The following is a 16,616-nucleotide window of genomic DNA, read 5'->3' on the forward strand; positions in this document are numbered from 1 at the left end:
CCACTAGCATATGATCTCCCTGATATAAGGAAGTGGAGATGCAACATGGGAGTTTGAGGGGCAGGAAAAGAATAAATGAAACAAGATGGGATCAGGAGGGAGACAAACCATAAGTGACTCTTAATCTCACAAAACAAACTGAGGGTTGCTGGGGGGAGGGGGTTTGGGAGAAGGGGGGTGGGGTTATGGACGTTGGGGAGGGTATGTGCTATTGTGAGTGCTGTGAAGTGTGTAAACCTGGCGATTCACAGACCTGTACCCCTGGGGATAAAAATACATTATATGTTTATTAAAAAAAAGATTTTATTTATTTATTTGGCAGAGAGAGACACATTGAGAGAGGGAACAGAAGCAAAGTGAGAGGGAGAAGCAGACTTCCTGCTGAGCAGGGAGCCCCATGTGGGGCTTGATTCCAGGACCCTGGGATCATGACCTTAGCTGAAGGCAGATGCTTAAAGACTGAGCCACCGAGGTGCCCCAGTGTGGAGAGCCATCCAGCAGATGCAAGGAGTCACGTAGACGAAAATGCCTGAGATTAAGGAAGTGAGAATGATTGGCTAGGTAGGGTATGGGTGCACTCGTGGCTGATGCATGAACAGCACCAGGAGCCAAGAGAGAAATGCATGATTACTGCTTGAGAACAATAGAGCCCTCTGTGGTTACATAAGGGTTCACGAGGAGACCGAGTGCACAGGGCAGTGACTAGATAACTGGGCTGGACCGCCTACATGTATATATTGCCAGAACTTGCTTGAGACGTCAGACGCTAATAGAGACGCTAATAGAAACCCTAATAAAGAAGTTTGCTCCTCATCACGTTTGCGGGTCGTTCTTGCTGGCGAGAGCGACAACTGGTGCCGACAACCCGGGAAACTGTCTGCATCGCAAAACGGAGATTGGGATAGAGCAACGATAAGGTAAGGAGTGCACCTATTTCTGTCTAGTGAGTGACAGGGAAAGTTCCTAGGATTAGGACAATACAAGTGAAAGTTTCCTCAGGATGGGGAACGAGTTTAGTAGACGTAGAATGGAAGATCCCCTAAAAGACGTTCTCAAGATGAACGGTACCCCCTTAAAGGCAAAAACAGCCAGGGCCTTTTTAAAAGAAGTAGCAGAGATTGCCCCCTGGTTTATAGAAGAAGGGCTCCTAAATGTGCCACAATGGGAACACCTGGGCGAGGACTTAAAACTCTGTCCCTCTACATCCCCGGGGACTCTCGCCGTGTGGTCCCTGGTGAAAGTATGTTTGCATTCCCCCCGAGAGCCCCTGCAGCAAGCAGTACTACAGGGAGGGGAAGTTTTTGAGCAAGTGAAAGAAGAATCCCGTAAGGGCTCCTCCCGAGACTCGGGCTCCTCCCGAGACTCTGACCTTGAAAGCGAAAGCTCAGAAGGGATGTCAGAAAGCGAGTTGCAGGAGCTAGGAAAGATAGAGGCAAACAACAAGAAGGAGGAATCTCCCGGTCTCCAGACAGATTTGGAAGCCATGAGGCAACGACTTGAGGATAAAGAAGCGGAATTGCAAAAGGTATTAGGAGAGTTAAGGGTGCAGGGAGAAGTAATGGCGCAGCTGAGAGCAGGAGCGGAAGCCGCAGTTGTGGCACAATCGAAAGTTACGCCGCTTCCGCATTCTAGCCCCACAGCGCCACCCCATGAGTGGCCCCCGCCTTATAAGCCCAGCTGCACCAAGACGTGCTATTGTTCGGGCTGTGCCGCGGAGAATTGGAGAGAGGTCCTTGGCCCGGGGAAAGGTTTTTTTCCAGTGTTAGAAGATCAGAATCATCAGAGGTATCACCAGCCACTAGATTTTAAGTTGGTAAAGCAGCTGAAGGAGGCAGTTAGCAGCTATGGGCCCCAGGCAGCCTTTACGGTCTCCCTTGTGGAGTCGCTGGGAGCACTCTACCTCGCTCCCGAGGATTGGGCCAACTTGACCAGGGCGGTATTAAGTGGAGGACAATATCTAGAATGGAAAATCCAAAATCAGGACAATTGTCTGGACACGGCACGGAGAAATGCAGCCGCAGGTAACCCGCAATGGAATTTAAAAATGCTGACAGGCACGGGGCCATATCTCGGGGCCCAAGTGCAGAGTACATACCCCCCTGCGGTGTATCAACAGATAGCCACGGCGACCCTCAGGGCTTGGAAGACTCTGAGAGGGGCAGGAGACTTGCAAGGCCAATTATCCAAACCCGACCCGGTGCTTAGATGGCACCGAGGTTCCCTTTGTGTTTTCCCACAGGATGCGCCTGCTCCACTCTGGGTGCCGGAATGGAACCTGTGGAGGGTGCTGGTGATGGTGATGATAGCGACGATGATTGTCCTGCAGCCTGTTCCCATGAAGGCGGAGCCGGTTCAACTGTGGTCGAGACAAGAGACTGCCCAGCTTCAAACCCTTCTTCAAATGGCTCAGCATAGAGTGCAATCTTCTCACCCTAACTCATGTTTGTTACTGACGCTTAAAGCTTTGTGAGCTCTTTATTCTCTCACTTCCCTTCCCTGACGCACGCATGGTATGTTGTAGGAACAATTGTAGGAGTACTAGTGGTAATCATTCTTTTCATGTGCCTCCTGCCTTGTGCACTTAAAATTATACTCGCAAAAGTTTATAAGGTAAAAGCTATTGTACGTAACCACCAGTTAATCACTCGCAATAGGCTCAAAGTACCACCTTGAATGCCACTCAAGTATCTCTTGGCTCCGTCAGCGATTGGGTTAGTATGTCATAACAATCAGTCTCATTCCTCAAATACTGGGCAGGCATAAGAGCCCTGATCATGTTGATGATTCTGGCTCAAGTACTCCTTCTAATATGCATCTGTAGAATTGCGCGACAACAGCGGCTATAGCAACGGGCTTTGGTCTAAGCCATGATGGCTCTGGAGGTCGGGACCTCCCCCCAAATATGGCTTAGTATGCTGGATCGGTAGCCAGAGACGGGTAAGACTGATCCCTCACCATAGCAACCTAAGACAGGGGCTCCTCGACCAGGGGGAGTACCCGATGACGGGTAAGCATGTGTGCTGAGGATTGGCAACCTAAGACAGGCACGATCCCTGCCATATAAACAAATAAAAAAGGGGGAGCTGTGGAGAGCCATCCAGCAGATGCAAGGAGTCACGTAGACGAAAATGCCTGAGATTAAGGAAGTGAGAATGATTGGCTAGGTAGGGTATGGGTGCACTCGTGGCTGATGCATGAACAGCACCAGGAGCCAAGAGAGAAATGCATGATTACTGCTTGAGAACAATAGAGCCCTCTGTGGTTACATAAGGGTTCACGAGGAGACCGAGTGCACAGGGCAGTGACTAGATAACTGGGCTGGACCGCCTACATGTATATATTGCCAGAACTTGCTTGAGACGTCAGACGCTAATAGAGACGCTAATAGAAACCCTAATAAAGAAGTTTGCTCCTCATCACGTTTGCGGGTCGTTCTTGCTGGCGAGAGCGACACCCCAGAACTCTTTTTTTTTTTCCCTTCCATTTTTCAGTTCTTCCTTCATTGTGTTTGCTCCATTCTCAAGGAGCTAGAGTCTCCCCTCCTGGTGGCAAGAGAGTGGCTAGCAGCTGTGGGCTCATACTCATTCTGCTTTCATCCATCTCCACTCAATTAAAAGGCTCCCATCCCACTCCCAAACCCAATTCCAAAAAATTACCATGACCGTATCTCACTAGTTCTGACTGGGTCCTTTTCTATTCCTGATGAATCTCGTTATCCATGGAGAAGAAATACACTGAGTTCCAGGTCTGCTCTCAGGCAGTGAGCTGAGCGAGTGTTACATCAGTTGATAACTGGGCAGAGTGACTCCCCGAGGGTATTCAGGATCCCCTGACTGGCATCAAGCGGAAAGGCACAGAGAAAGCAAAACCCCAAGTTTCCTTTACACTCCACTTTTGGAAGAGGTGACGACACTGGTCAAAAAGGAGAGAGAAGCAATAACCACAGGAGCGGCGTTGTACTTTTTGCTGGAACCTGTAAAAATGAACACAAAGAGAACTTTTAAGGAGTAGAGTTTATTTTTTTAAAAAGCAACCTCATTTCTCCTTTGATCCACTTTTTTTTAACTTAGAAAATTCCTAATAAAAATATTTGAAGTTCGCTACTTTAAAAAAGTATCCTCTTAAAATTTTTTCTAACCAGCAGAATTCAGCTTGCTTATTTTGCAGATGGAATAGCACCAAGGAGTTCAGAGATTTACTCCAGTCCAGGTTCCCGGCTAGTTGGTGTGTGAGAGCTCATGATTTTCCATCTTTATTGTCCCCAGTTGCACCATCACCATTTTAATTATCATCACTTTCATCACCATTATGAAAGCTGACATTGATTAGCAACTTACTCTGTGCTGTGGTCTGTTTTAAGCACTTCTTATCAATTAGCTCATTTAATCTTCACAGGAAATGTACGAGGTATTTATTCTCATTATTCTCATTGTCCTGCTGATCAAACAGTGACACAGACATGTGGAGAAACTTACCACTAAGCGCACATCTAGTGTGCACTGAAGGCAGCATTCCAGCTCAGGCAGTCTGGCTTAACTCCATCTTTTTAGCTACCGTATCATTTCTCCATATATCACAAAATGTTCTAAAGAGAGGGATTTCCTTTTCAACTAGACTTCCCTGACTGTTTAAGGTAGAAAAGATGCTTGGGTTCAGGAAGACTTTTAACTCTGTGATTGCCTCAATATTTGAACATATTGCTTAATAGAGTGACCATATGATGGAGAAATATTTTCCCATTACTTTCACATAATAATGCATGAAATCCTTAGAGTTTCCTGGAATTTCTTGGAATTCTGTAAATACAAACAATTTTTAAAATCCGTTTTTACCATTAACAGTAGACAAGGAAAAGTAATAATGCATAATGTTTCTAAACTTCTGTTAAAGTTCCTGTTAAAATTTATTATTTTAAATTTTAGTCTAGTTTATTATCTGAATTCTCACAGGGACCTTGAGACCATTAATACGACTTGAGCAGTTCATTCACTACAGTAATTCCCAAACAGTTTTTGTTTTGTTTGCTCTTCACTGAGGCTGAGATCACAAGGACCTCTGACTCTGTTCTTCCTCACTTTTTAATGGAATATGATTCTACTGAAGAGTTATCAGAGAATATTGACTGACAGTGAAACAATGTAGTAGGTAGAAATTATGGTTACTGGAAGTGATTAGCTTGGGTGTTGAAGCTTTGTCCCTAGCTGACCTTTATGTTAGGTACTTTCATTGGACCTGAGCTTTCTCATCTGTAAAACGAGGGCATCTCATCTCAAGACTGTTGCAAATTCTAGGCTCACTACCATTCCCCTTTACTTTGCTTCATGGCTACTAAAATGACTGATGCTCAAATAAGGACAAACATACAGATATTACTATTTTGTAGTCATATTCGTTCTTCAAAATCACCTCTTCGCCCCCCTTCCTCATAACTAGGATATTAAAAAAGCTTACTTTAATTTTACTTTCTCAGGTTAATGTAACTTTTCTTTCCTCTCTTGTTACTTTTTCTCTTTCTTACAGTCATTAACATTTCTACCTCACACTATTATTATCATTTTTTTACACAGACAATCTCTTTCTTTAGGAGAATAAATGAAAAACATTTGTGAATTAAATGTCTACGAAATCTTTCTTTAAGGATAACTCACATTAAATTTACTTTTGCATTTGTTTTTGCTTTTCTTCTAGACTATCTATTCTATGCTTTCCCCCCCCTCTGTATCCTAATAGAGTATTTTTCAAATTGGAGGTTGTGATGCATTAATGTTTTATTATGACTTTCATTCCAATAATGTGGTAAAAAGCGTTAGAATAAAAAACCCTAGAGTTAAATGACATGTGTACTGTGAACGAGTGTCTTGTTATACATATGTGTGTACTTGTATGTATATGTGTGTATGAAGTGAGTTATAATGCAGTTACAGTCACAGAGGACTGAGACGAATAGTAGGTTCCTAACAATATTTTTGAACGGACAAATAAATCTCCTGAAAGCAGTCTATAGAGAACATTGTCCTGGGCTTTTTGTCATAAAACATGGGAAAAGGTCTTACTTTTGTCATTTATAAACTGAATAATCTCATACAAACCATGTAACCTCTCTCAACCTCAGTATTCCCATCAGTATAGTTGGGTCAGTAACCAATGTACAACATGGTTGTAAGAATTAAACAGATAATGTGTGTGAAAACCTTCTGTGAATGAGATCTGTTATGTAAGTATAATATTTTTGTGGATTATAATTTAATCTGATCAATCTGGCCTTATGGTATATAGTTTAGGGAGAAATACATAATATAGCTTGTATTTCATGAACTCTGAATCTGCAAAATATCAGATTGTTCAGAAAGAAATACTCAATCCCTTGAAAAAAGCAGAAAAAAGCTAAAACTGACATACAGTATATCTATTTAATCTGATATTTGGAGGCAAATGCTATCTACAGCCTTTTTCTGTCAAAATGTGGAGATTAATGAGTATTACTCTTTTAGAGAGTTATCTAGGAAATAGTTGGCACTCAGACACTGGTAAACATTGTTTCTTCTGTCTCTTCCTTTGTTTTTTTCTTCACTGTCAATATCGCTGAAACACACATTTGTGCCACTGAACTCTTATCCCACTTCCATGTGCAAAGTACTTTCCTAGAGTGTTTCAATTGTGTTTGAGAGGGTGGATGCCAAGTACTGCCACAATGCTCCCCTTTGCCCCATTTTATAAATGAAGAAACAGGCTCATAGGTTGTTATTCACATAAGGCCACATAGCTACTAACATATGTGTCCAGTGCTTCCTGACTCCAAAGTTTATTCTCTTTTTTCTACCACGCTGTGTGGTCTCCTAGATTCATTCAATTATTCATTCTTTCCTTTTCTCTTTAAGATTTTATTTGTTTGAGAAAGAGAGAGACAGAGACAGTGACAGAGATAGCGAGAGAGAGCTTGAGCAGGGAGAAGAGGGAGAAGCAGTCTCCCTGCTGAGCAGGGAGCCCAGTGCGGGACTCAATCCCAGGACCCTGGGATCATGACCTGAGCAGAAAGCAGACGCTTAACAGCCTGAGCCACCTCTCAATTACTCATTCTTTCAACCATTCAGCAGAGACAGACACTCTACTTCAAGGTTAATGTGCTACCACAACTAGGGAACACTAAGTTGAGATAAAGCCCAGGGGAAGAGAAAACAGGAAACAGGAAGTAAATAAAATAAATAATATGTAACAGTAATAGTAGCAGCAAGTTTTGAGTACTTACTAATGTCAGAATCTGATCTAAGAGCTTTTACATGCTTAAGTCACTTCGCACTTGCCAGAATCCTATAGGGAAGGTTTCATTACATTTCCCCCTATATTACATATAAAGAAATGGAGACACACAGGGACCAAGCCTTTTCCCACATTCTCACTGCCAGTAACTGGCAAAGTTAGCATATAAAACCAGGCTTACTACAAAAACTGACTGTATTTTTTCTAGAAAAATTCTTAAGAATTTTGATTATGTGAAACATTTCCATAAATAAATCCTTCTTTGTGAATCCAATGATACAGAACAGAGTATGTATTTGTGTGTTTACAGATTTTTGGCACGGATTATTTTCCTGAACAAAGCAACATTTACGGACAAATAACTAACATATTTTGAGTCTTTCAATGGGCATGAAAATATCTGTTTCTATGGTAACCAGTATAGGTCACAAGAGGGGTGAGAGAAGAATTAGAAGGGAGGTCTGTTAGTGTAGAATGTCTTAAACAATTTTTCCTTTGCAAATGCCCTTGCTTAAATATATTATGCTACCAATTTGACCTATTGACTCTGAAGGCAACAGATTTATGAATACTCTTTAAAATTGAGAACTGTAGGTTCAAGTTAACAGAACCAATTTCGAAATAAATCTAAGGTCTGGGGAAGCTATACTCTCTATTGTCTTTTTTTTTTTTTTTTATTCTATTGTCTTTTCATTGGGAGGGTTCTGGTGTCTTGGCTGACCAATTTTAAAAGTGTTAGTGTTGTCTTTCAAATATGATGTCTGTCAGATTAAGAGGGAACAAGAGAGGAAACAAGTCACTGGCTCAGAGGGACTTTTTATATGTAGAATAGCTTGAGGCTTCTGCTTGGGAAAAAAACTGAAGGCATAAGAAAGAGTCTCTTGAGAGGATACCAGTTTCATGAGGAATTGGATATCAGTCCTCCAGAATACCTTCTGGGGATCCAGACTGGGAGGTTGATGGCAGACAATAGCAGTTAGCTAGAAAAGCAGGTCTGGGGAGGGTCCACTGATCTTCCTCCCTCCCAGCGAAGGACTCCCAGAAAAGAAAAATACAGCACTTCCCTCCTCCCATTGTTCATGTATGGATCAACCCAATACTGCTCCACGATGTTGGGATAAGTAAAGTTGTTATTTGTCAGTTAACAGAAATGTCTTAAGGAAAGTTTCAGAAACCGCTTACTTTTTGAGAAAACAGACACCATTGCAGCAAATAGCTGAAAGCATCATGAGGTTAATCACACTTTTTTTTTTTTTTTGTAATCCGTAGAGATAGGTGGATCTATATCTCAAGATAATATAGTCTTTTTATCCTCAACTAAAGTGTCTGTGCTAACAACCAGCCAATGGCAGCCTTGAGGCTTCCCTAGTGGGCTTCCATGTGAGGTTGGGAAGGCAGAACCGGAGAATGGAGCAGCCTTCTCTGCAACTTTCAGCCAGAGCCAATGAAGTCAAAGGAAGAGCAGGTTGTGCCGGCTGGGAAGACACTCCAGCTCCAGCTTTTGGCCAACCACGTGATGTCTCTGACCAAAATATCACCTTCTACGACCAGGGGTCATTTTCTTCTGCCATTTACAATCTCTTCCCAAGACTGCACAGTGGTGAATTTCCAGGAAGAATTTAGATGTAGTAACTCACATTGCAAATGACCACATTCCAGATCAGTTACATCATGGCTATAGTTCCCTATATTTGACTAAGGGTTGAGCTTTCTAGAATACTTTCTCTTTCTAGCAAATATTGAAATTGTCTTTAGTCAATTGAGTTATCTGGTCATCTGACCCAAAGACAAGACCACTTAGAAGCATTGAAAGAGAATGCTTTATCTTTTGCTGTTCAACAAATACAGATTTTTTTTTTCAACAAATGTAGATTGAACATTTCTATGTGCCAGGAGACTGAAGTTGATAGTGGTTAACACTTATTTACCCTTTATTACATGCTAGATCATGTAGAAATACTTTTGTATTTTGTTTTATTTTCACAAAAACCCTGTGGGGCTCTATTATGATGCTCCTTACATAGTAGAAGAACATAGGAAGTTTAAACAACTGGACTGAGGACACAGCTGAAAAATGGTACAAGTTGGATAGGAATCGAGACAGAGTAGATCTGGGGTCAAACTGCCTGGATTCAATGCCAGACTCTTAAATACTATGTTGTCACAGGCCTGCCCATAAAGAACTTACAGAGCAATATGAGTTTACTGACTCCCTTAAGTATGATTTGTGATTTCAAATACCCAGTCAAGACCAGCCAAGCTTCCAGAGTCTAGCAGTGTGCATGGCTACTCGAGTTAAGCCTCAACTCCCAGTTGTGTTTTTTTTTTTTTTTTTTAAAGATTTTATTTATTTATTTGACAGAGAGAGAAATCACAAGCAGGCAGAGAGGCAGGCAGAGAGAGAGAGGGGGGAAGCAGGCTCCCCGCTGAGCAGAGAGCCCGATGCGGAACTCGATCCCAGGACTCTGGGATCATGACCTGAGCCGAAGGCAGCGGTTTAACCCACTGAGCCACCCAGGCGCCCCCAGTTGTGTTTGAGTAGCTTTCTGACAGGCAAGCAAAGATCGTTAATTTGGTGGGAAGAACCTTGAAATAGTTTCCTTTGAGACTTACAGAGTAGGGAGTATGGGTAATAGTTTCTATTTTATACTCCTTTTTCTCAGTTTCCTACCCTTTGATGTAAATGTACTATAACTTTTTACTTAATATTACTTAATACTGTGCTTATCAACCTAGTACAAAAATTTTTCTGTCTCAGCTTCATTCTATGAGGATCAAGCAACAGTATAGTTCTAAAGAACCCTGGAAACTGATTACGCATGTTCTTGTTTGGTATCAAAATCTCACTGCTTCATACTCTAGTTTTTCATTCTCTTCTGCAAATACTAATCTCTTGGTTCTGTGGAACAGATATTCATTCCACCCTTATTGTTGCCTGCCACACTTCTAAGGATAGGCAAGAGATAAAAGTATTGATAAGTCACCTCTCTCCTGGTCTGGGTTTGCAGATAGGCCTGAGTAAGCAGGCCCAAGACCTCAGCATGGAAGCCAATTTCAGGATCACTGTAATACTGCAGCCCCAAAATGCTGAGCAATGCTGATAGCCTGAATTACTAACAGTAGCAATAATGACAGACTTGAGAAAGAGTCAGGGATATTCGAAGGTAGACACGGCAGTCAAGTGTGAGTGTGAAGAAATGCACGGGTGGATAAGGACGATCTTCTTTCTGAATCAAACAGGGCATAGCATTTGCCACGGAACTACCATTTTGTGCAGAGACTGTGGCTGGTAACATACAGGGACAGAGTGGATTTGGCTACCTATTTTTCTACAAAAGATCTTAGCAGTATATTTTTGTTGTTGTTGTTCTGTGCTATCTTCAGTTTCTCCTATTTCAGTTCATTTTCCACCATATCATTAGAGCCCTTGCTTAAATACTGATCTGATGTTCCACTCCTTAAAAATTTCCAGTGGCTTCTCATTACCTATAGCATGAAGTTTGAAAGTCCTTAGCATAGAATACAAGAGTTTTAACCATCTGGCCATCAGAAGTCTCTCCACCCCAACCCATCCCGTATTCCTTTTTGACTCCCATGCTCCTCCCGTGTCCTATACCTCCTACATTCTAGCCATCCAGAATTGTGGAGATTCCCTAAAGACACTGGCTGATTGAAAGCCCTGTCATTCAGCATATGCTCTTTTCTGCCTGAAATGACTTTTCCTCTCTTCTTTCACTGAAAACCCCCATTCCTACTTCAAGTCCCATGGGGTCCTTGATGGTGAAGACTTTCTTACAGAAAGAATGAGTAGCTTCCTACACTGAGAAGCCACATCCATTCCTTGAACATCTGGTGTATTGCTTAGTGCTTTCGAGTGTGGACATTTGCTCATATTTCCATTTCTTATTAGACTAAAACTCCTCCTTGGATAGTGATTTTGCTTTATTCATCTCATATCACATGATGCCTCCCATCCCAGTTCCTGGAACATAGAAGATGGGTAAGAGATAAGAGTAAGTGACTAAGTCATGCCCCCTGCTTTACTCACAGCACTCCCTTTTCCTGTAAAGACCATGACAAAAACAAAAAACAAAAAACAAAAAACAAAAAACAAAACAACAAAAGAGAGTTTGAGGGTGAAGGTAAAAATGCTATATTTTATGTGCTATCTTTTCCAGTAGAGGTTTACTCTCTGTGTCTAGAATGCCCCACATATTAGAGCCACTAAAGAAACACATTTTTTTCCAGAAGTAGTTGAGGAGAAAGAAGGGGAGGGAAACCAGGAATAAGGCAAGTCTTCTCTAATCTGTCAGTTCCACCATTCCTGAAGGCCAATTTCCATATTTTTGGCCTGCTCCCCAATAAGCCCCACTCAGAAAAATAACTTTTTAAAAAGAATAGTTGTCTGTGATCCTGATAAGAATAGATTCCATTTATGGGGTGCCTGGGTGGCTCAGTGGGTTAAGCCGCTGCCTTCGGCTCAGGTCATGACCTCAGGGTCCTGGGATCAAGTCCCGCATCGGGCTCTCTGCTCAGCCGGGAGCCCGCTTTCTCCTCTCTCTCTCTCTCTCTGCCTGCCTCTCTGCCTACTTGTGATCTCTCTCTGTCAAATAAATAAAAATAAAATCTTAAAGTTAAAAAAAAAAAGAATAGATTCTGTTTAGATGGATAATATAATACCTTTTAGCAGCTGACAGTTGTATGTGCTCATGTTCCCAGCGGATCGCAACTGCAACCAATTTCCCCTTGGATGATGGCTCATATTTACAACTTTGAACAACTCGTAGGGAGGGACCAGGACCTCCTTCTTGTGAGAGTCTTCTGGTATAGGTGCACCCAGGCAGGTAAATATGGTAAATAGAGTTTGGTTCCCAAACTTCTGTGCCTCTTCTTTTAGGAGAGAGGTGGAGAGGAATTGGCCAAATCGGATGGTGGCACCACTGTAGGCTTCCAAATTGATACCCTTCATCTTATGATACACCTCAAAACACAGAGAGTCATTCTTCATGACCATTTCTTTCCTTAGCAGCTGGATCGCTGAGGTCAGGTAGTAGTGTAGGTACTTGAAATGGAATGAACGTTCATAATGCTGTGGAGACCTCCCAGCATTGGCCATAGCTCTGGTGAAGCTTGTGTGGACACTGTTGTTTGATGTATAAACCAAGATGGCCAGAACATGTGTAATATTCATGTTCTTGGGGAGATCTTTGGCTCTGTTCAGCCAGGTTAAGTGGGCTTTCTTCCAGACCCCGTGGTAATCTCTATGTGCTTCTATTTCTTTTGTGAAATAATCCCCTTGGCTTAGCTTCTCCATGACCTGTGGGCTACAGCCTTGGTACTGATCATCAAAGGAATCTGGTGCCAAGTCAAAGTCGACATTAACTGCAACCTATAAAAAAAGAAAAATCTTGACTTTAACTTTTCAAATCAGGTGGGGAAGTTCTGGTTGACTTGCTATCCTCCATAAAGCCACGTCTTCTCAAAATGTATTTGCTAGAATAAGTTTCACTCATAATCATTACCCTGCCCTAGTATATCCTGCATCAGTGATCTGTGCCAGAGATTGAATTTGGTTTGATAAATATTACTAGAAGTTCAAAAGACTCACCTCCACAGGGAGGAAGTGATCCTTCTTGTATAACCAAAACCAGTATTTTTCCATAGTACTTTGAAGAAAAAAAATTATAATCTTAAAGTTTATGTATACTTTCTGTTTCTCCTGTTAAACCCCTTCACATTCTGTCATGGGTGTTAATAAATATCTCTTTTATGAATACCTAAAACCCGTATTAAGTCTTTGAACTTCACCTAAGAAAAAAACTTCAGTGATGAGTAATGTTGGGTTCTCCCAAAGGGTCCCCAGTAAAAACAGCCTTCTCTTTTGACCAGGATCTGATTTAAAAATTGAGGAAAACAGAGCATGTATGAAGGTTAAAATATAACTGTCATTGCTGAATTGTTGGGGCACACATCTTTAGGTTTGATGGCAAGTAGACTTGTTAAGACTATACCACAGAACAAGGCAGACTTGCCCACTGAGCTGCAGACAGTGTTGGATTGTGGCCAGCACAAAGATAAGACTCTTGTCATAGAGGAACACAGAGCTCATACTCTTTTCTGTAAGGCTAACTCCCAGGGGGAGGAAGAGCAGAGTCAAACTTAGAATGCCTAGTTATTATTCCTGATGTTACCAATCAAATAAAATTGCCCACCACCAGGGGAGTGGTACAGTGCTCAGGACTGTGCCTAGGACAGTCCCTCCTCCTAGAAACCAGGAATGAGAAAGAGACAATTTCCCATGGGTAGTCAATTGAATGTTATTTATTAATATCTAGTCCATATTTTTTAAATTTTAATTTATTTTTAAAATTTCTTTCAGTTTTCCAGAATTCATTGTTTATGCACCACACCCAGTGCTCCACGCAATACGTGCCCTCCACAATACCCACCACCAGGCTCACCCAACCTCCCACCCTCATCCCTCCCAAAACCCTCAGTTAGTTCCTCAGATTCCACAGTCTCTCATGGTTCATCTCCCCTTCCAATTTCCCCCAATTTCCTTCTCCTCTCCATCTCCCCATGTCCTCTGTGTTATTCATTATGCTCCACAAATAAGTGAAACCATATGATAATTGACTTTCTCTGCTTAACTTATTTCACTCAGCATAATCTCTTCCACTTCCGTCCATGTTGATACAAAAGTTGGGTATTCATCCTTTCTAATGAGGGTGTAATACTGCATAGTATATATGGACCATGGAATGGGAGAAGATATTCATAAATGACAATACAGACAAAGGGCTGATATTCAAGATCTATAAAGAACTCCTCAAACTCAACACACACAAAACAGATAATCATGTCAAAAAGTGGGCAGAAGACATGAACAGACACTTCTCCAAAGAAGACATACAAATGGCTAATAGACACATGAAAAAATGTTCATCATCACTAGCCATCAGGGAGATTCAAATCAAAACCACATTGAGATACCACCTTACATCAGTTAGAATGGCCAAAATTAACAAGACAGTAAACAACATGTGTTGGAGAGGATGTGGAGAAAGGGGATCCTCTTATACTGTTAGTGGTAATGGTTACAATGTTGGAACACAGCCACTTTGAAAAACAGTGTGGAGATTCCTTAAGAAATTAAAAATAGAGCTTCCCTATGACCCTGCAATTGCACTACTGTGTATTTACCCTAAAGATACAGATGTAGTGAAAAGAAGGGCCTTCTGTGCCCCAATGTTCATAGTAGCAATGGCTACAGTCGCCAAACTATGGAAGGAACCAAGATGCCCTTCAATGGACGAATATCTAGTCCATATTAAACTGAGGTTAGAGATTTAAATACAAGTTCATTAAGTATCATCAGTCTATTTTTTAAGAGCCATATTTTCAACTATCCAAATTCCAAGATGTTTTCTTCTTAGCAAAGAAACAATGCATTTGTAATAAATAGCACTCCTTATATTAAGAAATAAGATCCCATCTAGTCAGCATCAAAGATGTTGCAGCTGAAGCTCAAAACCACACCATTTGGTGTTTTACTGTTACTTATGATGAGAAGACATCTAGGTGTGTATAAAATGGAGCAGATTTTTAAGACCGCTTACATGATTTTTACCAATAACTCTTTACAGAAGGTTTACAAATAGGCCTACAGAAACTATTTAAGCGAAAACAAAACAAAGTCAACCATATCATGTTCTGTTACATCCTGTGAGCTCTAAACATTTTAATATATCACTACATCTCAAATATGTACTCTGTTATCTCTTAACATTAGGTTATTTTTTATTATATAGAACTTTAAATTATAATACTTCTTTTGAGTTGATCCCTATGAAACAGTCGAAAGCCAAATAGACTTTATTTTATATCATTTGTCCTACAGAAGCAATGTTTTACTTAAATTTTATGGAGAATCAAGAAAATCACATTATGCCTCTAGCTTCCATTAATGCCAAATTTATAAACTCTAAAGCATTCCACAATCTTTAAGAATTGCTTTCAACACCTTCAGTAGCATTATTGGTTAAAAAGTCTGAATGAGGGGTGCCTCCGTTGCTCAGCTGGTTAAGTGTCTACTTCCTGCTCAGGTCATGATCCCAGGGTCCTGGGATCCAGTCCTGCATTGGGCTCCCTGCTCAGTGGGGAGCCTGCTTCTCCCTCTCCCACTCCCCCTGCTTATGCCCCCCCCCACTCTGTCCCATAAATAAAATAAAAAATCTTTTAAAAAATGTCTGAATGAAATTAGATCCCAAGTGACCAAAGGTCACTTAAAGATTGTCACCAGGAAAGCGCCCCAGTGAAGCTCTGACCATAAAGAAATCAACTCCTCAATTGCGCCCTACCTCAGAACTCCAGGTGGGGGTCTGCAGGCCAGAGAACAGCAGTAGGAGATGAAGCGGCCCGGGGAGGAGCCAGAGTCTCATCGTGGGGTCTGCGGTAGTAGTTGGGAGAATCCTTCTGCCTCTGTTGGTCAATGGTCGATATTCATTTGTGTTACAAATCCTTCCCGCTCTTGCTGCTTCATTGTGAAATAAGGGCTCAGCATTCTCCTCTGGGATTTTCTTTGGGTGAGTCTCAGCAAGACCTTTCCTTGTTCATGTCTTGTGGAGATTTCTGTTGACTACCTCTAACCAGCAGTTTCTCCGAGGGAAGCTATGGTCTCCAGTTTATTTGCAGAGCTGAAATCTCTGTGAAATAGCCAGATCGCTGCACCAAATAAGGGATTGTAAGAGTGAACTTGTTAGTTTCCTATTAAAAAAAAAAATCCCTTATCTGGTCTGTGTAGGGGGGAATTCCAAAGGCCTGTTAAGGGTCAGGCTCAGCAGTTCAACCCTAACTTTCTCAGGAAGACAGGAAAGGCACATGCTGTACAGTGTTTGGGGCCAAGTGACATTATCTGCAGCTGCAGGTTTCCATTGCGAGTGATTTGATTGGCTCACGCAGGTTGCTGGGGAGATGCCACCTCAAGGTGGGCCTATGTCACGCTCATTTGGTGCTGCTGATAGGCCCTGCCCAGAAGGGGCTGATAGGAAGCAGCACACCTTTTAGGATTACTGTCAGAAAGAAGGCTCTTGTTGCTGCTTTCCACTGTTACTTTGAAAGTCTCCATCCCAGAAATTATAACTGTTGGGGTCACAGCTCTTCCCTATTTTCTCTTTGGAAGGCATCAGAGCCCTGTCCACACTAGTTCAGTCTATAGTGAATCCTAATGACTACTGTCAGAAGACAGCCTTGGAACAGCTGACACCGATCAAAAGTAGGGTCCTGCATGCCAAGTTAATGCCTTACATGTGCTCTTTAAACACCCTCTCTCAGGCAATTCCCTTTCATTTGAACATCCT

General features: G+C 41.8%; 1 protein-coding gene across 1 annotated transcript; it reads right to left on the reverse strand.

Moving 5' to 3' along the window:
• Nucleotides 1-3,476: 3,476 nt before the first annotated feature.
• Nucleotides 3,477-16,126, reverse strand: ART4 (ADP-ribosyltransferase 4 (Dombrock blood group)). The gene is made up of 3 exons (XM_032347414.1): nt 15,618-16,126; nt 11,938-12,646; nt 3,477-3,973 (listed from the first exon to the last, which is right to left on the reverse strand). The coding sequence occupies exons 1-3, from the start codon at nt 15,696-15,698 to the stop codon at nt 3,882-3,884; spliced, it is 882 nt and encodes a 293-aa protein (XP_032203305.1). The 5' UTR covers nt 15,699-16,126; the 3' UTR covers nt 3,477-3,881.
• Between the last annotated feature and the right edge of the window lie 490 nt (nt 16,127-16,616).

Source organism: Mustela erminea, chromosome 6 (assembly GCF_009829155.1).
Source record: "Mustela erminea isolate mMusErm1 chromosome 6, mMusErm1.Pri, whole genome shotgun sequence".
NCBI lineage: Eukaryota > Metazoa > Chordata > Mammalia > Carnivora > Mustelidae > Mustela > Mustela erminea.

Excerpts from the sequence above, each read along its gene's own strand:
- ART4 (XM_032347414.1), bottom strand. The coding sequence starts at position 15,698 with ATGAGACTCTGGCTCCTCCCCGGGCCGCTTCATCTCCTACTGCTGTTC. Across the intron at positions 12,647-15,617 it reads CCCCCACCTGGAGTTCTGAG|GTTGCAGTTAATGTCGACTT; the intron begins GTAGGGCGCAAT and ends CTTTTTTTATAG. Across the intron at positions 3,974-11,937 it reads CAACTGTCAGCTGCTAAAAG|GTTCCAGCAAAAAGTACAAC; the intron begins GTATTATATTAT and ends TCATTTTTACAG.